This window comes from Xiphias gladius, chromosome 4 (assembly GCF_016859285.1).
Source record: "Xiphias gladius isolate SHS-SW01 ecotype Sanya breed wild chromosome 4, ASM1685928v1, whole genome shotgun sequence".
In the NCBI taxonomy this organism is placed as follows: Eukaryota; Metazoa; Chordata; class Actinopteri; order Istiophoriformes; family Xiphiidae; genus Xiphias; species Xiphias gladius.
In genome coordinates, this window is record NC_053403.1 from 11,139,374 (window position 1) to 11,164,043 (window position 24,670).

General features: G+C 40.5%; 1 protein-coding gene across 6 annotated transcripts in view; it reads right to left on the bottom strand.

The window, feature by feature from the left end:
* Positions 1 to 7,787: 7,787 nt before the first annotated feature.
* The window catches only part of mthfd1l (methylenetetrahydrofolate dehydrogenase (NADP+ dependent) 1 like), a 43,115-nt gene continuing 26,232 nt past the window's right edge, over positions 7,788 to 24,670 (bottom strand). For all 6 annotated transcript variants that reach the window (XM_040124943.1, XM_040124941.1, XM_040124942.1 and 3 more), the window contains 8 exons: positions 20,025 to 20,164; positions 19,068 to 19,109; positions 16,898 to 17,001; positions 16,511 to 16,688; positions 15,228 to 15,335; positions 14,929 to 15,081; positions 9,288 to 9,406; positions 7,788 to 9,096 (listed from right to left, as the gene is read on the bottom strand). In XM_040124943.1, coding sequence (XP_039980877.1) covers positions 9,317 to 9,406; positions 14,929 to 15,081; positions 15,228 to 15,335; positions 16,511 to 16,688; positions 16,898 to 17,001; positions 19,068 to 19,109; positions 20,025 to 20,164 — 815 coding nt within the window. In that variant the 3' untranslated portion in view covers positions 7,788 to 9,096; positions 9,288 to 9,316. The remainder of the gene's footprint in view (positions 9,097 to 9,287; positions 9,407 to 14,928; positions 15,082 to 15,227; positions 15,336 to 16,510; positions 16,689 to 16,897; positions 17,002 to 19,067; positions 19,110 to 20,024; positions 20,165 to 24,670) is intronic.

The window sequence follows — 24,670 nt, forward strand, 5'->3', positions numbered from 1 at the left end:
CGACTAGCAGCTTTGAAACTTTTCATGTCATACATTCCAGTGTCACTGGCAAAATACGGGTGACAACACTGCCACCGCGAAGATATCTTCGAATACAGGTCAAGGCTTAACAAAACATCCAACTGCCGCACAGATGACGTCAATTCACTGGAAAGCAGCTGCACAAACTCGCCAGCATGGAAAAACACGAGCAAACAACACACATTCTTGTGAATTAAACAAGAATGAACAAATGAAGCCGTGATTAAAATCTCAACCTCTTCTTGGCCCTTTCTGCGTTCTGTCTCCCTTCAAGTCCCCCTCACTGTCATTTGACCTTTCTGGTGACCTTTCAGGAAAGAGACGAGGGGGGGGGGCCACAAAATCTGACCTGTTGACCTCCCGCCTATAAAATAGTCAATAAATCCAATAGGTTATACGAGGTGCGAACAGAGCAGGTGGCAAAAACACACACAGTCATTAGTGGGCACTTTTCAAATATTCATTCACACAGTGCTGAGCAATTTACACAAAGGTAACAGTGCAGAGTCGGCAAGATGCCTCAGATGATGGCAGCTGGACCACAAGGTGCTGCACGGCTGAAGATATGAAAGAGCATGCTGATTCATAACTAGGTCTTTTTAGGTCTTGGGTTTGTTTCATTTAAATATAGAAAAATGGTGAGGGGAGTAGATGAAGCATAAAACTGTACAGTGACACAAGAACACGTAGTAAAATTCTCTGCTTATACGCTGCGGTGCAGGTTTTCTCTCCAAATACACTGACGAGGTAAAGTTTTTTTATCCATTACTCATCAATACTTTATCAAACTCTGGAGTCCTGAGGGTAAAATGCTTGATTTGACTTGATAATTACATGATTTGAAGTAGAGCTGAAAAAATTAGTTCATTAACTTGGAAAAATTAATCAGCAACTGTTTTGATAATCACTTAATCGTTGCAGTCATATTTCAAGGAACAAAAAAAGCCAAAAATTTTCTTGCCTCTTTTCAGCCTCTCGAATCTCTCTCTATTATATCACTGTAAACTGAATATCTTTACGTTTGGGAGCGTCGCTGGCGTTTTCTTGACAAAGTGATTAACTGAAATATAATTAGTAGAAAATGACTGTAAAAAAAAAAAAAAAAAAAAATAGATGTTTGTTTCAGCTCTACTTGAAAGAAAATGGTATTTTGGTCCTCTGACTCCTACACATCTGCACAGGATGGAAAAAAAGGATGTCAACATAATGATGGAATTACGCTTGTGGTTTTAAACAGTGAGTTTACGGTGACTTTCACAATACCCTATTTATCAAATTTCTCTTTGAAATGTGTATTTTTACACATGATTCCACTTTTTCCCTATTCCATTTCTATTTGTTTTATGTTAACCCTTTAATTTGCTGTTTTTTTTGTTGTTTTTTTTTAAATCTTGTTTTCCTACTTTCGATATGCACAGGTAGACTAAACAGAAAGGTGTCCATTTTAGATGAGGGGTTTTTCTGTAATTTTTTGCAAAGAAACCTTGTGAAATATAATTCAGGGTTCCCATTTTGGAAGTGAAAAGGTAAGTAAAATTGTGATCATTTCGTGGACAGAATGACAGAGGAGTGCAACCCCAAGTCACCTGTGAGTTATTTTCATAGTGTTGCAGTCTAATTCACTAATCCATCGCTGCTCTCTTCAAAGCTTTGCTTGCTCCAAGAACCTGGCACAGGTTCGATACATGAACAAATCGATAGACGGATGAATGAATACTGTGCTTGTTAGTCATCCGGAGTGTTGCCGAGTAACACCCCGGGCCCAGGAGGCCTGTGAGGCTGTGCATGAGGACCGGGCCGGGCTGCTGACGTTTCATCCCCCGCGGGACTGCAGAGACGACTCGACCCACATTACTCAGCAAAAACGGCGTGAGGCGCGCACGGAGCCTGTGCGCTGCAGCACGTTAGTGATGCGCACCAAGTGAGCCAGAGAAAGCTAAGGAGGGGGGGGGGTGAGGTGGGGAAGGGAGGGGGGGGGGCAGGGGGGGCAGGTAGGTTGGCAGACACACAGGCAAACTGTCTGGCACGAAAACCCCAAAGATAACAGGTACCACACAAACGTCCGTATCAATCAGCAAATGTGACACAACATTGCGGTCTCGGGTTTGTCTCCAGGTCTGCCTGACAGGGACGGGGGTTAGAAAGGAGCCGGTAAGGGCTGTACCTTGCTGTCGAGGACGCCGCCTTCCCCCTGGAGCACCTTCACCTCCGCGCTCAGCTCCCCGGCGGAGGCTGAGGCTGAGGCATCCTCCTGGCTCCTCCCGTCCCGCTGCGCTGAGCTCTGTGCTCCCATGGCGAGCGATCGGAAAAGGTGAACTTCTTCCCGTCTCTTTTTTTTGGGGGGCTTCGGTCAGTCTTAAAAAGAGCAACCCCACCACGCCAAACGCGACCGGGATGGCGCGACTGTGCAAGTGAAGAGAGAGAGAGAGCGGGTATCCAAAAGCGTCCAAATTACGAGCCTCTACAGTGCGGCTCCGCCCCGGGGTGGCCTGGCTCCGGAGTGATGAAGTGTGAGGAGGACCAGCAAACTCTTTTAACACACCACTCCGCCCCCCCCCCTCCTCTCCTTCTCCATCCCCAACACCTCCCTTCAGTATCACATGAGGCTCCGGTCCGCCGCGGCACGCCTTGCACCATCAAAGACGGTGTTGATGGAGGACATTCAGTTAGAGATGTTATAAGACACACACCACCGACACAAACCCTGCCAGGTTAGCAGAGACAATCAAAACCTATGGAAGCCAGTGGGGAGCTGTAAGGAAGTTTTATTGCTTTGTCACAATGTAAGGAAGAAGAAATTGTACAGTAGGAACAGGAGAGAAATACATAGTTTCTTTCAGGGGATTTGGTAGAGGGACACACCAACAGTTGGCAGGTGAAATGTACAAGTCCTGCATGTACGTTAAAATGCAAATACAAATGTAAGCTTTGTACTTCTCCTGTATTTCATTTTAAATGAAAAAAAAAAATGTATTCTTACCTCACCAAATGTATCTGACAGGCGTGGTTGTCAGCAGAATAAAGAATGTCTGCCTAAAACACAAAAGAGAGATCTGAAAACGAGGCATTGTTGCAGCTGAAAGGCCCTGAGGATCCATTTCCTCAATCAGCCTCTTACTATAGCCAATGGGGAATCTACTGTATATGAACACATTGTTTTCCTGCCAAAGTCGGAGCAGTTCGGGTTTTTTCTCAGCAGAAATTCCCCTGTTTATGTTACAACGTGTGCAATATTTGAAAATCTCAAGGCAGTTGTGGGTTTGTTTGTTCACGTTGCCAGGCCACTGTCAATGAAATCAAACCACATCCACACATTCTTGCTGAAGCAGATTAACTGCGCTTTTGATGGTTAAACTCTTCACGAATATCTACCTAATTCTTTAATACTAACTTTGATTGTTTCTTATTTTGGCTTGACTATTACATGTTTAATAATGAAATAGTCATGGGGGGGATTTTCCTCGATCAGCCCTGTAAATGAAATGTAAGCTAAAAAATGTAATAATAATCAAGTTTTGATTCCCCGATCTAACCCCTCTATGTGACATATTTAACTATGTCCTACTTGTTGAAATAGGTTACAGTTTGCAGCGGTTCACTGCCCTGATAGCGCCCCATGAAGGGTGTTAGCGTTTAGCGGCTCTGTCTCTCTGTTGGGGCGATGATGTTCAGGTTTAAATGTTAATTTGCAGGTCGGGCCATGTGTTTTGTTTGGAATTTTAGAACGCGCAAATTACAGCCCGAGTGCTCAGAGCCAAGTTCACACAGGCCTAGACTGAGGGTCCCTGCAGCTGAACCAAAACCAAAACCCAAGCACACAGTTCAACAACACAAACAAACACTTTGAACTGAGAAATGCCCTGTTGAAATATGAAATCTTGGTGGGTTATGACCTGACAAAGTTTATCCAGAGAGCGAAAAGTAGCAACTTGACCTGAAAGTAACTAGAGCAGTCATTTTACTCAGACTGTTGGGGGGAGGGGAGTTATCAGTAATGTGAACAGATGTCATGAAAACTGAAGAAATAATATTTTTAAAAATATTTAGAGCTGAAAAGGGAGCGCCTTCAAGCAGAACTGTAGAATTGAGACTTGGACTCGAGTCAAGACTTAAAGCTGCATTAATTCATTTTTATGGCCACTTACATGCTCACATAGTCATTTGAGCCATTGTTTATACATACATACTGATAAGTGCAGCTTCAAAAAATACTAGTCGGTCCCCTTATCTTTACATGTGATATTCCCAGAGCCAGAAAAATAATTAAGCAGCTCACTGGCTAATGCTGTATGTGGTTTGACTCTATCCACGCTAAAGAAGGTGGTACATTGGCCTACACAGGAAGCAGTTCCCACGTGTGAAAATTAAGACGGACATGAATGTGCAACTATTTTATTAGACTGTTGCTAAATAAAAATACTTTATAAAATACTTTATACAAATACTTTATACTTACTTTATAAAAATACTGCAGGTAAGTTTTATCATTATTGAACCTCCCCAATGAACATGACTTGCCAAAGTGGAAATCTCAAAAGTGTAAAGTTTACAAGTCTTGCTGTCATGACTCTCCAGTCCGGTTTTGTAATTCTGTTTTGCACTGAAGTGGTTTCGGGTTGAATTTTTCTACCTTTTGCAAAAGAGTTACATTTCTCTGTTTTGTTTTACACCTGACTTCCTAAAACACGTATGGTAGCAATGTGCAAGAAAGTGTACATTTATGAAGATGACACCTTAATTTACATTGATGTTGTGCAGGTTTGTTACGCCATTGATAACAAAAGGTTTCTTAACTCCTAAAACCAATTCATGAAAATTAGATTTCAGTGACCAACACATGTTTCGAGCTTGCATGACGGTGCCACAAAAATAGCTAGCACACTGGGGTTCTTCTCTGGATTTGTAATATTTCCACCGGAGTGTAATTCACAAAACAAACATTCTGTTAGGCAGCTTTCCTCCACAGTTACTGAAAAAACAATGGTGGTAGCTGCATGTTTTGTTAAAATCCGGGTTGCAAAAACAAATGAAAGTCACTATAAGAGTCCATCAGCCAGTTGAAGCCAGTTTTAATGTTTGTCATTGAATTAAAGATGTAAAGATATATTTGTAAATTCTTACTGGTTAATATTTGTTTATAAGGAATAGGCCAAATTGCCTGGTATAGCAACCAATGTAGGCTATGTCAGAATCGGAGGAAACACTAGTAGCCTCAGTCCTGGACTATTAATGCTTCTACAGAGCATGAGAAAAGATGTAACTTGGGTTATGATAGTCATTCACTGAGCTGCTTTCAATTACTGGATTAATACAAGCATGTGTCAGGACATTAATGCCTCAGTAACCTGCCTCAGTAAGGCGAGACAGTAGAACTTACAGGCAAGAGTTCATATTTAAGTTTTGAAAAACAAAAATGTTTAAATCTTAAGACAGAGTCGCTGCACACAATAAGTTTTACAATCATTATGGGGGAAAAACTAAAGCACCATTGATATAATTGACACCAGTATTCCCCTATCATGCCAACAGTTTCACTGAGGCTGCAGAGTAGAGGACTGTGTTTATACTGCTCTGTTCCCAGGGGTGCATGTGTCTAAACTGCGCAGGAAGCAGGATGTTTCTAACAACAGAATCTCCAAAACCACAGGAATAAAATTTCCCATCACCTTTGTGGCACAAAATGATTTCTGACTTTGTAAAACAGCATATTGTTAATTGGATTCAGGCTGCTCTCGCTGTAAAATTACAGAATCATTTCAAGCATGTCTCCACAAGACAGAGTGAACCAGGAAAGGAAACCTCATTACAGTCGAACAGTACATGTAGATGGATGAGTTAGCCAATGACCTTCGGCGTGGCAGGCCCATCAGCAGTGAGGGTGATGTCATCTGAAAGACGAGGGGGGGGGCAGAGGAGTAAGAAGGGGGAAGGAGGTCCTCATTAAAGTGAAAGCCTTACAGTGTCTGTCATGGTCTCCGCTCAATAAAACAGTAATGTAAGGGCACGTTAAAGGCACCACGCATGCTTACACCCACACACACACACACAACTTTTAGAGGGGGTAGGGTTCTTTCACACTTACTATCCTATTCTTGTTCTAAAGGCAATGGCCATCCACGCAAGGACTTTGTCCAAATACACCTGAGCTGTTGTGTTCTGCTGATCACTGGGCAATTAAATACAGCATAATGTCATAATGTTTGTAAGATCATCGCTCTACTTAAACGTGAGAGGATGAGAGAGAGATATTCGAGAAGGAACAGCCATCCAAACAACAGATATTTATAAAACCTGTTGTCTTTATGTGAATTGTTCTCGACTGTGTTAGCCGGAGGTGAAACTGTAAAGAATCTCTGGTTTTGCTCCAAAACAAGATGGGCGAAAAAGGACAACTATTTTCTTTATATAACTGTGATAATTATTGGGACCAAATGTGGCGTGAGTGTGGTTTTCGAGTAACTGAAAAACCACAAATTTAAATGCTGAGCTCGATCAGTCATGGCCAGATTTCCGTGTTTGAGGCCCTGGAGCAAAAAATTGCTGTTGTGTCCCTGCTTCCTCGAAGTTTCCATCAACTACAGTGCACACAGCAGACTACAGAGTAGATGGTCAATCAGTCCTCTTCTACTGGAAAACTACCTGACCCCAGGTCCTCTGTATTTCATTTAGTTTGTGAAAAACTTGACAAAACACAACTTTAACTCATAAAAATGTGAATAATATAAACAGGGAAACAATTTTACATAATAATGCAGCACCCAGTAGATATTGTACTTTAGTGGTGCAAATTTACAAACAAATTTGCTAGTAATCCAATTAACAAAGGGCGAAATGATACATGGTGAATCTGAGACTTTTGAGTTCCCCAGAGGTCTGGTCAGGTCTTTGCCCACTTGATAGTCCAGACTCGAATCATCTGAGCCATTTCCCAGCAACCCAGACAGACATTTGAAGGGACCTGTCCTTGGTACTGAAATTAGCCAGTCTATTAAATGTGAGTGCTAAAATGACGGAGCTTAAACGACCCTGCAGGCTTCAGCAGAGCGAGTCAGAAGCTCAACGTAGGCGACTCTTGATGATGACAGAACGGGAATTTTCCAGCCCGTTACAAAGCAATGATGAAGCCCCATCCTCATCACCACCATGTCTTCTAATCTGTCATCAGGTCAAAACAAGAGGGTTCATTCTCTCACACACACACACACACACACACACACACACACACACACACAATAAATATGCTGTTGGAGCACTACTGTATATATGAGAGCATTCCTGCAGCCTTGACTGTATTTAAAGTGCCAGACCCTGCCTGGTGAAAACAGAATAACAGACTGAGCAGGTGTGGAATGCCCGATATGACAGGCACACACATGTGCACACATGTACATTGGCTCCATGCCGCAAACCCAAACACCTCATAATGACAGATGCTGGACCCTGGGGTGCTGCCTGGGGGCGCGATCGTCGGCTTTTAGACATGCTTCCAACACAGGGACCGCCCCCCTGTGGGGTTAAATTTGCACTCGGTAGAAAAACACATGAAAATGATGAAAAATTAAAAAAAACAAACAAAAAAAAAAAAAAAAACAACTGATATAGAGTGAGTGAGTGGAAAGAGAAAGAGAAAGAGAAAATGGTTTTTTTTTTGCATTGAGGCATTGCCTTTGAGAACCATGAGACAACAGGAAGAGAAGGCATGTGTCCAAAGAACAGATGGGCTGAGTCACGAGTCAACTACTGAGTGTGAAAACACAAACGCATGGTTTTGGAGTAAATAAGAGGTTTATTTGAAAGGCAAGTTTGATCTCTGAGAATTAAAATGTTAAAATACAACTGCTGTCAATGAGAAGAATACTAAATAGGTTTTCAGAGCAAACATAGGTTGCTTTCAAATCTAATGCTTGGTTTAGAATTTGTAACCGTAGTTTCGGTCACATCTGACATTTCATCTCTCGTTTCTGTCATTTAATCAACCCAATGAGGGGAAAAGTCAGGACAGGCAGATGCTGGATGTTATCCATGTTGGTATCAGACCATCAAAAGGTCGAAGTGGCCGGCTTGCTTTGTAAGAGCAGCGTTACATTTAACAGTCTGGATGCCAAGCAGCCACCACCTGTGTGTGAGCAATGCAGGGAGGTGGAAAAGGCAAAATTCTGTTGTATTAAAATGTAAAATGTAAAGTCAGTGTGTCCCCAGAGTTTTCTACAGTGAAATGTGGGCAAACTCGCTTGAAATAAAAGGCAACCCCTACTAACATCATAAAAAATTAGTACACTTGCATGAAATAAACCATCAACTTTCAGAGAAAAACAGAAAAGGTGATATTTTACATAGCAAATGACATATTTGATCATTGAGGCTATTGTTTAGGCTGTTATCTAGTACGTCATGAGGTAATACGTGTAATGATGTGAGTTGTTTACCACCACTGCTGAACAATTACCTGGGGTAACCCTCAAATCTCAAAAATGGCTTCAAAATGATGAGTATAATGTGTGACATGTAGTGATTTTCACTTTGGCAGGACAGCAGCTTGGACATTTGGCGGAAGGTTAGGACACTAGACTAGGCGTAATTTGATGGAAAAAAGAAAGACAACAATACATTAATGGCTTTTTGTGCATACATCAGCAATTTTGTTAATAAATACACAAACTGTGCCCATTTCAGTTAAAAAGCTTAGGTTGCAAATAAAAATTGCAGCACTGTTATAAGACGTTTGAGTAGCCTTTTTCACACAAAAAAAGACAACATAAAAAACATTAAAGTAAAATGTAGTATGGTTTGAAGACTTAAACTAACTCTTCCATACACAGAAGATATGATATACAGGATAAAGCTGTAGGAGGTCATCTTTGGCATATCACACAAATGTGCAAATACAGCAAAAATTGGTAATTTCTATTCTTTTTTTTTTTTTCCTCTCCTTTTTCCTCCTTCCCAGAACATGTTACTGTGAAGCGGGGAAGAGTGTGGACCGCTGGGAAGAGGGTGAGAACGTTTGTCCGGTCAGGCCTGCAGTGGATGGACGCATCACATGGAGCTGAAGATCTTGAAGACAGAGCAGAGATCCTGTGAGAAAAACAAGATGATGACTTTAACTATGTGCGTGAGTGAGATGGTGTGGAGCCTCACAGACTGGAGCCTCGGCACTGAGAGGATGTAGTCATGCAACAAGTTATGTAGACAATGATTACTAATTTCAGCTCCTTTAGATGACTGGAATGGCAGAATATTTCATATTGATGTATAAGTGACAATACCTATATGGATATCTTTCATTCGAGCATGCTCAGAAGAGCCCAGTGATCTCCTCTGTGACCGGGTCAAGGTCAATGTCATAGAAACAGGGTCGGGTAGGCAGGCCGGGCATGGTGCTCATCTGGGGAAAAACAACAAACGCAGCGGGTAAGAACCTTGCTGGTAGGCAGAGTTAGAGAAAATGAGAGAAAGAAATGGCTCATGATGGTCAAAAATCAACCTGTAATCCCTTTCCTGGTCAAACTGTTCATGTTTTCAATGTAACTATTCTTTCAGGTTGTTAGGTCCAGTTCAGAATGGTAACAATGTTGCACCCAACCTGATCAGCACTGCAGAACTGGCTGAACATTTTCGAGGACTAAAATAAGTAAGTAAATAAATAAAATCCCCTAACCAAATGTTTTCTGATTAAAAATATTCTTTTCTTTGTCAATTCAAATCTTCACCTTATGTTTGAATTTGCCTCCTCACACCAAAGGTCTGCAGTCAAGCACTCTGACTGACAAAGGCGCACAAATTTAGTATTAAAGTTCTGTGTTAACTGAAACAGGGTGTTTCAGCACTGCTGAAAGGATGTGAATGGATCTCACAAAGGAACAGCACTGGCAGCTGGTTCATAATTTTGGTCTTGATACAGGAGTCTCAAGTGACAACAAAACTAAATAAGTAGGTAACATTAAAATCTATTCAATAACCAAAATCTCATATTAAAGCCTTGAACACAACACAGCTGTTCTAAACCAAAAGACAATCTATTAAGATTCTGTATCAAACCTTACTTAAATGAGACAGAATAAAAATCAACCCCAAGCAGGTTCAACGATTATAATCTGGACTCATTTAACCCCAGAGAGACAGACAATCACTTTAGCACTGATGAAGTTAGCCGTATACAATGGTTGCTTTTTCTCATGGAGATCAAAATGTAGATAACAAAAGGCTGCCTTAAAGAAATTAGACAATGTTAAGGAGATGGATACAAAGTCACAGTGGCAATACAAGCTACCATGAGTACCATGGCTCGAGATCAATGCCAGAAGAAAAAGGAGTATGGAGAAACTCCTGGCTTTTTAAGAATCACAGTGAGTTTCGATTTGTCCAGTAAGTAGCAAAAAGCTGCTGCATTTATCTGAAAAACTGAAATAACTGAAAGGTAAATAATATAAATTTGACCCTATGAAGGTCTGAGGACCATTAATAAAGTGACTACAGGCAATAAACAGTTTTTTTGTGGTTTTTTGCAGGTTTTTTGTGGTCCTTTCACATTAAAAGCTTTTCATATGGTTGTATGTAAGACATCCATGCATGAAAAAAAACAAAAAAAAAAACAAAACAAAAAAACAGCTGATATCTGAAATAGAGGGAACTCCTAATGTTTGGGGTTCCTGAACTGACAATAAACAATGGGGTGTCAAACATTGATGATCATCAGCATAATAATGAAAATTATTTCCCAAAGTACATTTCCAAATTGGTGTACAGTTACATAACATTCATTCACAACAAATTTAAAAGGCTCGGGTACTTGAGAGACTACTTTTGTTCTGTCCAACCCTTTGTATGTGTGTGCGTGCGTGCGTGTGTGTGTGAGGGAGAGAGATAAAGGGGGGGGGGGTCATGCATGTGGAAGCCCAATTACTAGAGCCAGCTTCTGTCAGAGAAGCAAATAACAGAGGAAATTCGGGCTAATGAAATTTGTGAGATGGACAGGAGGGAGCATGTGAATGGAAGCTCACACGTACAGTCAAAAAGAGCTTTATTGACAGCATTTGCTATGAACAACATTGCAATAATGAAAGGCTTTTTCATTAAGTCTATGTGCCAAAACAAATGTAAATCTACATTTTCTAGTCAATAAATGGAGTGGTTTTTGTATGGCAGATGAAAACTAGGTATTGGTTTTTTTGCACTCTACAATTAATCAAAGCCAACTGTCTGACTCATAAAACACTTTGCTCTCCTAAAACCCAGCCGGATCATCCCGTCCAAGCCGAAAAGTAAATTATCTTGCTCATTAGACAGGGAGTGACATTCTTTGGATGCCTCCTTCCTTCTGACCCAGGGCCAGTTTTATGGGCCCATTAGTGGAAATGAGACAGGAGGAAGTGACCAGCCAATTTCCTGCTTGAGGAAATGTGGCTCTGCAAGTAAATGACGGGACAAAACACGGAGTACATGCTTACACAGTCTGAAAGAGCGGATGCTATCTGCTCAGTCTCCTTGTTGGCTGGTCTGATGTAAACTGTGACCAGTTACATGACGCTGTTCTGACCACGTTCACCAGTGAGGCTTTAACCACTGATGACTCAGACTATGTGCAGATTTCAAGGACTTCAGTATCAGGGATGAATTAAAAAACGATTATTTTTTCCACTCAAAAATGTCTTTTGCTTGTTATTACTTCACTTTGATATTTGATCTTCACTGTGTAGAATAATGTGCTGAGCTTGACACTAGAAGAGTCTTTTCCCATTAATCCGCTGAAGGGGGAAAGTTTTTACGTGCTCACCTTAAATATGATTTTAACACGTGTACATACAGTACGAACATGATTTTGTGACATAACAACTAGTTTTAAAGCCAGTCGTAGTCCAATTTACAACATACACAAGTGTGATGTTTGAAACCTGAACTGAGACTAGCCTTTTTAGTGGAGGGAGACATGTTGTGTCCAGCGGTTAAGCTTTTGAGATAAACATTTTTGGGTGTGTATGTAATCAAGATTTTTTCTTTTACTTGCTAATTGAACCTTTTTTATGGAAAAACCATATAAGACACAAATTGGTTAATTATTTAATATGTGTCTTAAAACATCTCTACCATTAGCTGCAGGATGTTCTTGCAGATTCAGTTGATTGTCCATCATACACCTGGCGTCTAGACTCCGGAGAGATCCTGTCCTACCTCCTATCTTCATGTTGGCCTGTGTTTAATGAAGATGCTTCACAGTGATGGAGTCTATTCGCTAAGGTCTTTCTATGATGCTAACCTCAGTTAATACTGTTATATACTTCCAACTGATCTCTCCTGATTGAAATAAGACCAAAAAGCCATGACTAAAAAAGTGTTTTGGTCCACACTCAGCTATGATATCATGTTATTCTGTACCTGCCCCAGCCCCTCTACAAATGTCCAATAAGTCTAGACATAGACCAATATCGACTGTATATACTGTAGGTCTGTTATAGATTACAAGTGTGTTAAATGACCCAAACTGCATATTTAAGTAAGCATCATTATTGCAGACTGTAATAACAATCAGCTGAAGAAGAAAGCAGGCAATACTGAGAGAAATGAACTATAATTAACATAAAATGTGGTCAGAAAGCATGACGTGGTAAAACTATCAGTCTTTCCCCGTCGTTACAACACTAGACATGATTTTTGTGTAAAAATGCACCTGCCTTACCACCCTAATTGACAAAGTAGGGCTGCAAATGAGAATTATCTTCCATTGCTCCTCTCCAGACTGACCCCAGACTTTCACTTTTATTGCTCAAATGAAGTAGATGAAGACTACAAAAAAAAGCTGCTAATACGAAAGACAAACTATTGAGGTTTTGAAAGCAACAAAAGATGTCCTGTTCTGCTGGTCCTCCTCTAAAGGCTGAGAACAATTTGGCACTCGCGAAAACACATAACACTCCGTGGCTAAAGTTTGAAACTCCACTCAGCCAAATCAGTCCCCCCATTATGCCCAACCACAATGTGCCTTTGTCAGGGAAAGGCCCTGGAGGAGACAATGTAGATGGATTTCTAACCCCCTCTGATTTTGGAGAAGAGTCTCGGTCAACAAACAGCAGAGTTTCTAAAGAGGAGGATTTTGGAGATCATGAAATTGAATTCACAAGCAAACACTTGAGCCATTTAAAATTAATGGACCATCAGAGGGATACAAATGTCGAAATTAAAAAGAAAAGTGAAATTAAAGATTAAATTAAAAGTCAAAGTGATGCTTCTTATGCTGACTGTATCATTCAATGAAGTTGCATTCTTGGCTGTGAGACAATCTTGATAAATCAATGGATAAATCGCTCAGTGACTGGAGGGGAGCCGGAGTTACGAGATTGAAAAGTTCATGGGTGTAGTTTGAACTCTCACCTGTGAAAGCGCATTGCTTCCCTAAGGGAGCACTTTGAACTTCCCAGTGACAAGCTGTAAATATCAGAAAGTTAGTCTGTGTCTTGTAAAAGACAAGAGTGTTGCTGAAGATTCAGGTTAGAGTGAAGCGTGCTCAGTGTAATTTAAAGCCAATGTATGTGGAATTTAATACAACGTAGTAATGAGATCTAAAGCTTAGGAAGTAGCTGAGATAGCAACATTAGTTGATGTGGTAACGTACTGTATCGTAATGCTGTGTGATTTGTTTATTTATCGCTGCACTAGTTTTATTGTAACTCAAGATGAAGTACATGTCAGTTTCAATGATAAAAATATGCTTGGATTTAGCGAGCTTGATGGACTCTGGGTCATTGCCATCAAAGTTAGGGAAAATACATTAAGCTCTGCTTTCATCTCATGTGCTTTCTTTCATAGGTATAATCACAGTCCCTTAACCAATCTACAGCTTGTTAGACACTCACCAGTTATGACCATGTGGAACACATAGGAAAGGGTTTTTTATAAATCTGAACTGGTTTGGGTTTAATTGTGCAGTGGAGGTTGCTCTAACGGGATATGAACTCTACAGAGATCTATTGTTCTGCTTGCGACCCCTCCCTCACATATCTGAAGAGTGACATCAGCCTCTTCCTGATTCTTCATCCTGTGAGGACCCTTAACCCACCCCTCCATCTAAAGCTCCCCCTCCTCTCATTCTCACACCCTCATCGCCTCAGGAGTTTTGCTGCTGAGATCTTTCCACTTCTTCGAGTCAAGTATGACTTGAGGGTCTGTTACTAGTTCTAATTAAATTTTAAAAATAGCAAATCATTATGAAATAGCATGAAAACCATAATCAGAGACAAAGTACACCCTCCAGAGACTTTATTTTAACAGCCTCTATAAAAATATGAAATATGATACCAGGGTTTTCATTCCATATTATAGTGGCCCCTTACTACTGCACTGGACAGTAAAAGTGTGGCACCTTGTTATTTTAACCAAATAATTATTTTAAAAATTGACTAGCTGAGGCCAGAAAAACAGAGGCTTTAAAAATTCAATCGATGGATCAGTCTGGCAGAAAGAGGTGAAGCTAAAGAGTTCAAAGAAGTATTTGGAGACACACTTTGGGTTATGAGTCACAGTCAAGGGTCGTCAACGTGCCAGTGGCTCCGCGGGCCATAGCAGATCAAAGGCATGGTGGGGAGGCTGGACTGACACCACACCAAGACACTGTCACCCCTTCCCAGTATGCCCAGTATTTGACACTTCTGCCTCAGCTTATCAAAGCCTAGCCCTCAGGGCACACTGGTGAAACAGCAGGAGGCAAAATGCTCAGGAAGCTGCTTCTTTCCTGCCTGGCCCATCAACAACCAAGGGGGTTCCAACAAGCCCAATTCAGCTCTAACCAGCTCCATAATATAGGTTAAGGAAAAGCACAGGACACGACCAAAGCCATTAATGTGACTATGACCTAAAAGGCATAGACAATGAAGTTAGCATTAGCCTGCTGTTTCTGTTCTCTTCCAGACAACGTACCGTTCCCACGAGCGGGTAGATGAAGCCACCCCCGACGCTAGCACGAACATCTCTGATTGGCAAAACAAACCCGGTGGGTGCACCCTTCTTGTCAGGCATGTGGGACAGGGACAGGTGGGTCTTGGCCATGCAGATGGGTAATGAACCGTAGCCCTGGTTATAGGGAAATGAAAATTTAATGGTTAATTTGACTCTGAGCGGGAATGAAAGTGATACACATGGAGAGAGAGAAAGGAGATGAGCTACATGACTCCTGTCTATGTGTGAGTCAGTTGTTATTGTAGCAGCAGTGATCTCACCTGCTGATTGTAGTAATCTATCTTGGCTTTGGCCGCTGCAGACAGCTCGATGTCATCAGCTCCATACACTTTCTGGGCAATTGTTCTGATCTTCTCTGCTGTCGGCATCTAAAGGAAAGACAGTGCATCGGAGACAGGTGGAAACACATGAGCACTCCAGTCAAAGGGGAACAATCAGGGGAAATAAATATCTGATTTCGTGAATACAAACCCGTGTATCTTCAGGGTTTAAAAGAGGTAAACAGAGTAAATTAAATCTTTCCATATGTTTGACTTTTACTGTTTTACTCTTACTGGATAATTTATGCCTTTCCTCTGCTGTCTCAGCAGTCCAGCATCTGAGAAGTCGACCTCCTGAGCCTTTTTATCTTTTTCAATATTATATTTATAATACCAGAACTGTGGCTCAGTAAAATTTATGATTTCCACTGTGACAGCCACAAGACCTTAGAAGAACATGTGCTATCACCTGACAGGTGCTGAAATCAAGTTACAGTGGCGTGGATTCGCAAAGTGAAGGAGAACTGCAGCTTTTCTGTATCGTCCATCGGTGCCATTAAAATAGAAAATAACAGGGGCGGCTGCTGTTGGTTCGCTGGTGTCTGCCGGATGCCCTGCTGCCTCCACCTAGTCAGACAGGTTGGGTTTCTGCTACATCAACTCTGGGCTGTTCTCTCTGGGGCTGTTCTGTGTTCTAACTCGTGTTTAAATTAACCTGGAGGTTGTCTGTCACTCCATGTATCCTCCAAGCTGCCGGGTTCATTGATCTTCTTCCTGTCCTCTATCCGACCTAGTTGGCAATATGAACTTGGAATAATATGAAAATTGAATACTGGACTTAATAATTAACTAATTTCACTGGCCTTCAACTGGATTCATTAAATTAGCCCTGGACCTATTGTATTACAATTGTTGGACTGGTATGCAGGCAAATACTGTAAATACTTTGTACACACAAAGTACACAAAAACACATGTCAGTGTAACAGGATCAGTTAATTTACGTCATAACTTCCCAAACTACCTAACTGAAACCAGCTGATGTTTTTTACCTCGACATTCTCTGGCTATGCTCCCAGAGACATCATCAGCAATTACTGCAAACAGAAAGTACCCGATACAGAAAAAGTAGGAATAGGGATAATTACAACTGCCTGTCATATAGCAATGAAACAAAGACATCAAATTGGATGACATGTTTTTCAACGCAAGGCTATATTCCGAGTTATGATCAGCTGAGAAACACACAACATGAAGGTTCGCATTTACAGCACCAGCTTTCACCTCTGGGTTGTACAGGAACTGGAAGTTGCTGGGTCTGCTGGTAGCTTCATTCACAGCCTGGGCCAGCTCTATAGACCCGCGCCCACCCTGCGCCCAGTGGTGACACGGCACAGCGTCCGATGCTCCGCACTCTTTTGCAATCTGACACACCAGGTCAATCTCTGCCTGGGTGTCTGTCCTGAAGCATTACCAAGGGAAAAATTAGTAGTGCTTGGTGGCCTTGACAACAAATTATGTATTTAAAGAAAAAATTAACTACACAAAAATGGTGCTTTTGTGAGTCAATATATGGGCAATTCCATTAGTACTGATAAGTCTTTTAATTTACTGTATATTATGAAAATGTTGTTTTTTTGTGGATTATGAGCCAGTCTTTATGCGTCTTACTTGAAGACATTGAGCGCCACCACGACTGGTACCCCAAACAGATGTGCGATTTGGATCTGCTTCCTGAGATTGCTACGGCAACCATCTGCAACCAGGCTCAGATTCTAGAGGAGAAAGACACAGAGGAAAACAGAAAGGTCAAAGGTCAGGAATGTATGATAATTCCATTGAAATTTTTAAAAAAACCTTTAAAATGTACTACAGCTGGCAGTACTATGGCCACAAAAGAACATATTAGCAATCATTTAAAAAAAAACTCGGACAAGGCCTAAGGCTCCAGGATTTCTCCCACTTTCAGAAAATACAACAAGACTGGTTTCGGCTCATAAAAACAGAGTGCTGAGTTTGTGCGTGTGCACGAGTAAATCAGTCGATTTCCTCGGACATCATGGTAGCCTGGTGGGGACCTTTGTTGCATGTCGTTACCAATTTCTCTTCCCTCTTGATTCCTGTCATATATGTCCAGCGACAATAATTCCCTTAGAATTACTGAAAAATCTATGGCAGTTCCTATTATATTGAACATTTACGACACTTGTAAAATCAAAAATTCCTGTATCACAATGAAAATGGCAAACATGATTGGAAGTATTCTCAAAGAAAAGCAGAATGAGATGCTAAAAACCCAGCCTGGTATGTGACTCCATACTGACTACAGTTTTTTTAATCACACTGTCAACACAAAAAGGAAAAATGCTGGCGACCCCCATTTTTTTCCCTTCACTGCAGAGTAGTATGACCGGAAATCTGTAATTTCAGTGAAAGCTTAGTTTAAATGGCCTCACTTCCTTTGTACACATCTAACTAGAGCTGTCCGAAATAATAGTAGTTAAATCAGAATCATTTGTGCCTCGTTAGCAACAGCTAGTTTTACTTTTCCTTTGATGTGGTATCTTGTTAGCATTTGGAGTCATTATACTTGGTCTGGTAATGGTACTACAGTATAGAATAAGACTGTGGTAGTAGCCTAGTTTGTGCAGTTAATCATTATAGTACTACATGCAGAAGTCAAGTTACTCCCAGGCACATTAACAGCATATTCATTCAGCTACTCCAAGTTTTACCACAGTAATCCAATCTTGCGTGTGTGTGGGTGCGTGCCTGTCTGTCTGTCTGTCTGTGGCTGCAGGCTCAAAGCAGTAAGGCCATACAGGTCCCATAAATTCATTTCCCTGGCTCTGTTTTCCCCAGTGCTTCTGGTTCTTGTTACAGGCTTCAGAATTAACTTATACTGCTTCATTATTTACTCAGCTGAACCTTTCTGAGAGACCAGTGATTTTATCCAGATATGAACACGCGCCCACACGCACAAACCAAGAGAATCCCACCTCCACTCTGCTAAGGCCCAAATACCCTGAAACAACATGCAAAGGTTCTATTTGTGCTGTTAATCGAATGAGTGCTCTTAACCATGTTAGTGGGCGAAGTATTTATGCATATGGGTGGGAAATGAAATGTCAGTGAGAATACAGCTGGAAGCCTGAGGCAGATAGGTTGAGTACAATTTGAAACTTCCTTTAATGCACCACACATAAATCTCTATAAATGTGTCAAATGACGGCTCATTGCCCAAGTTTTTCCTGGCCCCTACCACCCACACTTGGCCTAAAGGACAAACCTTGAATAAAGGATTTGATAAGGATATGCAATATTGTGCCAGCTGTGTTGTCCCATTGCTTAAGTGTGCAGTAACTCATCTCCATGTAAGTTAGGGTGATCCTGATGGTTCACATCTTTACAGAAGGTCAGGGTAGTAAGAGGCCCTAAGGGTATGTTGGGAATGTGGAGGGCCACAAAGCTACTCTAAGAGGATGCTGTATCGCCACCCATGGTTATCCATGTCCATGGCTGCTAGTTAACTCAAAAACACAATACACAAACACACCACAAAATAGTGTCATGTTAATAAGCACATGATTGTCTTATGATAGCTTTAAATTTTCTTGAAAACATCCTGACCTTTACAACTAAATGTAATAAACATAGGCTCAGTGAATTTTTTTTAATTTGATTGGAACCCACTAATGTGTCAGCTGAAAATGTTTGTCACAACTCCCTCATGTTTATCTTTTTACCACAGTAGCTATGCTTATTTGTGTGTGTTTTTGGGCATGTTTGTGTCAATACATGTATATTACTGTCCATATATGTGGCTCTATATGGCTCATACCTCATCAATGTACTCTTTAGGGAGAGGTGCGCCTGCAGACACCTGAAAACAAAAACAACAAATAATCACACACTTCAGTATCATCTTGTATTCAACAATATTAAAATTTTTCATATTGTTGAAACATTTATTTGTCACGAAGAACGGATGTATTTCTTGCCTTATTCCTCTTTTTAATGGATCCATGGAAAAGCCAGCAAATACTGCTAATAATTTGAGCCATTCATTTCAGTGAACCGGATGCAGACCAATAAATATCAATAAATTCTAAGAAGATTTCTGTAATTGTTTTCATTGTATGAATGTGGGTCATTCAAGTAATTTTTTTCCCATGGTGAAACGCACAAATATCTGTAAGTTTTAAATTGGAAAAATTGCCGAGCTATCAGAGATGTTGTCTTGCCGTTAAATGCCCTTCATGTTTGCACTAGGGCATATACTGTGTGTACATCCTGTGTTATTCTCAATGTCTGTATGAAGGCATAGCAGGTAATCCTAAGGGCTGAAGACTCGTTAACAGCTGAAAGGTTGGTGGATTGAGTTAAAACACGCAGAAGAGCGTTTACTTAATCATCCATAAAAAGGCATGAAACAATGTGTATGAGTAGTATAATAAAAATGGATATACACAAGGATAATTTTCAGTGACTTAATTCATCAATTTCCATTGAGTTACAGCTCCTTTAAAACATTGCAACTCTTTTCATGACCATTAAAAGTACATTACTATTTATGCGGTTGTTTAAGATGCTGAATGCCATCAATTACTTAATTCCAGTACAACAGAGATGATTTCTGTGTCTACATTGTGATATGTTGAGACAGAGTTATGGAGAGAAAAACATTTAACTCAATAATGTGAGCTAGCCATTATAATGTTGTACTTATCCAATGTAATTCATACATGTCCCTGTGTTGACTGCAGTGTATTTTGGTGACAGTGCCGTGTTAACTTACACTTGGACCTCCTCCATGCATCTTTAGCGCTCGGACAGTTGAAACTAGCACCACCACATTGGGCCTCAAACCTGATGCCCGACATTTGATGTTGAAGAATTTCTCCATCCCGATGTCCGCTCCAAAACCAGCTTCAGTCACTGTGAGGAAACAGACAAGATGTTTTTATACAAGGCACAAGAAACCCCAACTATACGGCACATTAACATATCTACCAATAATTTCTCGAGTGTATTATAAGATTCTGGTCAGCATACAAATATAATGTAAGGAGATAGTGGTAAAGTGATGATGTTTGTAGCAGCAGCGCTGGGTTATCATCTGTGACATAAATTATGGTGATGCCATTGGTAGGCTGACCTGATTATGAGCCAGGCATCTTTCTACTTGTATCCTCTCTACCTCTTTACTTTGTTAAAATACGATGATTTGACCTCAAAACAACCTTACATACTCATGTGAGCTCAGTTCGTGGCTATCATGGGAATAAGAAGTGAGTCCAACTATGTTTCTATCTGAACAGTAATGCTTTATTGAGTAATGGGTTCATTGTAAGAGCTCTCAAAGAGACAGAGGGCCTCTGATATTCACGGCCCTACACACAGGCCTCTTGGACATGCTCCAAACAAAGCAAATAGTCCACCTGGAATGACGGCCTTGTTAAGATAAGGTTTCCTGTTACTGTTGTTATATGTGTATGTGTGTGGGACTGCGTGTATGTGTGTGGCATCACTGTTCTAATACACTCGTTGGTGGCCAAAACTACAATTTCAGAGGAAGATTATGGTTGATTTCATACCCTAACTTGTTTAGTGAGGTTTTTAACAATGTCTGGCATATTTCCCCATTTAGTGCAGTCTGTTTAGCCTGATGGGAATGCTGGGAATGCTGAGACTTGTTTGCAGGCAGAGGAATAAAGTTTGTTTTGATATTCGCCCCCCCAAGTCCATATAATTACATGAGTTACTAGTCTGTCCAAGTGAATCCATGTTAACAACTCACGGTACATTAGAAACAGCTGAACCCTAAATGGCCTAGAACTAAAATGCAAAAAGTGGATCCTTTTTGCTTCGGTTCAGACTGAATGAACCACAGTTAAAGTGTGTGAACAGGTGAGTTAAGCCAAGGCTTTTTGTAATACTGTTAAAATGATGATGAACTCATGAATGTCAAGGCTGAGAAAGGGCTAGAACTACCATGTCAATGTACTCTGATTAAAAACAAACTAAAACACTAAATATGTTTAAAAAGCTAATGTCATAAGCTTTATACCAATAAAACTCACCTACAGATTCTAAGGGAGAGAGGAAGAATCAAAATAAAGTTCCATAAGAAGAAGACAATATTAGGGGATACACGTGTGTGTGTGTGTGTGTGTGTGTGTGTGTGTGTGTGTGTGTGTATACACACACACACACACACACACACACACACACACACAGGTGAAAGGCTTAAGTTGTTGAACACTACCTGTTTGTTTGTGTGTGGGCAGCCTGTGTGTAGAACACAACAACCTAAAGCTAACTCTCTTAACATTTAATTTAATTACAAAGATGATAATTAAATGTGAGCAGGAAGCATGTCAGGAAACACATTAAATTAACATGGTAAATGATGTGTATGTTATTTGCATGCTTGTGTGTGTGTGCACATAGCTTATCTATACAGTAAATGCACACTTTATAGAGTAGAGTTAAGCTGTCACAGCTCCAGGAATGCTTTGTATCAATTCCTTTGGGATACAAAATTCATTTTGTTATCGATTATAGATGAAAAAACAAAGTTAAATTACATTTAAAATAACCCAAAATAAAAAAACAAATTAGCTCCCATACATTCTATTAAATAAAGATAGATTTACTATGAAATTCAACAAAGAAGAAAAGGATCGAAAACATTCATTGTTTGGTTACAAGAGAACATTATACAAATGAGGCCTTTGGTAAGAAAAGAGCTTTGAGTGTTTCTGGCTGACACTTGATAGAGCACATCTCTCTGAGGCTTTGGTAAGAAAATGACTGTTTCCATGTAAAAATGCATCACTCTGCTTTGTTTGATTCTCTGTATTACTAGTGAAAATACAATTTATTTCAGCAGAGACAAATAGAATAGGAGACCTCAAGGAAGGGGAAGAAGAGAGAAGAGAGAAAGAAATAGAGAGGAAATGGAAACGAGACAAAAAGTTAAAATAAATTACAAAGACGAGGAATTTGTCTGGGGGAGAAGAACAAGAGGAGAATGGTGAAAAATAGAATAAGCACAATTTTGTTACTGGGACTTAATAGTTTCTGACATTAAGCAGAAATTTTGGTTCTGAGGGCCTTGGCTGCATCATCTCCAACTTAACAAGTCTCTCTGAGTAAAGAGCAACAAATAAAGCCTGAGGGATGAGCACAAGGATGTAACTAGACTTTATTTGGCCGCAGACTGCTGACATAGTGTAGTGTTTCTCATTAACACCACACTTTAGTTTTGGCTTTATATACTGAACTAGCCTGCCATTCTTAGATACAGTATTTGTGGATATTATCCATACATTCTGTGATGTCCCACAAAGTGAGCACAGGAGTACTCATACCACACATGCACGATAAGCAAAGCATATTCAGAGAGAAAAGAATGGAAATAAAAAAAGACTGCTAATATGTAACAACAGCAAATACGACCAGCTTTACATTACACAGTACACCGAGCAGGAGAGTGACCTCAGAGGATGACATGAGGAAACACTTGCAAGCTTCCTGTTCTGTGTGACAACCTTGAACTGTCCGGAGAGCAAGGGGGGAAGAAAAAGGTCAACATTGCTGTAAATAGGGCCAGCGAGAGACGTAGATGGTGTCAAAGCATTGGTACGAGCAACCGGGCCAACAACAACCATAACAAAAACACTGGAAAGTAGGCTAGATCAGCAGGACCTTCTACAGTACTTCCTGTTTGAATTTTCCATAATAAGCTATGCTGTATTTCTAAGTAAGTGTTGATACTGATTTAATTACCAGTGCAAAGATTCACACTGCATACTGAAATCTTGGAAGGAGAATTAATGACCAATTGGACAATAATTACACAATACAACCAAATGAGTCCAAGAAAATCTTTGAAAAATGTTATATTTTAAATTCAATACAATATGTTGACAAACAAGTTAAAGCAGTACATGTATGTGTCTTGAAATCACCAGGATATACGTGGTTTTAAAAAAACGTGACTCAAAATGAAAACATTTTAGACGCTGAGTTATCATCATTTCTCAGGGGTCACTCCTCTAACAGCCCGAATGATTTGTTGCTCTAATTTAGGAAGGCTTTGCGGCATAGGAAACCTTACGGTAAGTCAGTATCAGGGGGTTATCTGCATTCAATAGTTCAGACTGTTAATGATAAAGGAATCCCTCACATCTGGCATGAGGAATTCATCCCTGAGCAGCCCCCTCCAATAGCAGCATTTCTCCATTTTAAGTCTAGATTCCAAAGTGACTTGAGAAACCCCACAATAATACTGAGCATGATGAAGCTTGGCCCTCAGTATGTCATACACACCTTCACAGCCCTCAATGAGTTCGCAAAGAGTTCATGTACTTCCTTTGCCACATGATAGGAGCTTTCCAAGATAATTAAACTGAACTGTATATTATTTGAAGACACTGTGCTGTGGTTACATGAGGGTCAAAGACTTCAAAGACATCAGAAAAAAAAAACCTCTAGCATCTTGGGTCTAATTTTTATAGTCTTGGCCATTGCTTTTCACTATCCCATCCATTTCCCATCCCTATATAGACTCCACTTAGTTGTACGAGTTTGCGCGTGCAATGAGGGATTACTACCAATATTTCAAGTGCTCTTTCTGTTTTATCTCCTAAATAAAGTGGTTTAGATAATGTAGTTAAAATGTTTGCTAATTTACAACCTGCCTGATCACTCGTTTCTTACTCCCTTCATGTAGGGTTTTCACTGTCCACCGAACTTTCTCAGCAATTACTTTGTTGAGTGCAATGTTTTCATAACCAATAGATATGAAAGCCACAACACGAAAATAAGGCCCCACTTGCAATAAGTCAAAATTACCATTTAACTTAACGATAAAGCTAGATCATGCGAAAAGATGACCAGATTATGTTTGTGGAAATTTCCATTTTCTTAACTTTGCTGTTGTGTTATTAATCTTTTCAGTGATTCAAGGGAAAAGAAAGCAACCCTTGTAGCATCAGAGAAAAGACATGAGGAAAGGGTGTGGGAGACTGAGGAGGTGAGACAGAGGGGTACATGCATCCCAAGCGCCGGGGGGAGGAAAAGGAGGGAGGTTGAGTTCCTGTCATACCTGAGATTCAGGTAACAATCACATAGACAGAGAAGGGAGGGAATGAGACGGACAGACGGAAAACAAGTGGGGTGGAGGTTTAAAAACACATACAAGCCTCCATGCTTCTCTTCTCCAGTGTTGTGACATCCAACTCTCTGCCCATGCTGCCTACACATTTACCCAGCTCACAGATGACAGCTGTTTTTTATGTCACCTTTCTGCTTTTACCTGTTATCGCCCCTCACACAGAAAACATGTCTCACATACACATAAATACAAGCCTTGAGGAGATTTGCATGTACATCAAACGCACCTGACAAGCCCCACAAACTCACACACACACATTC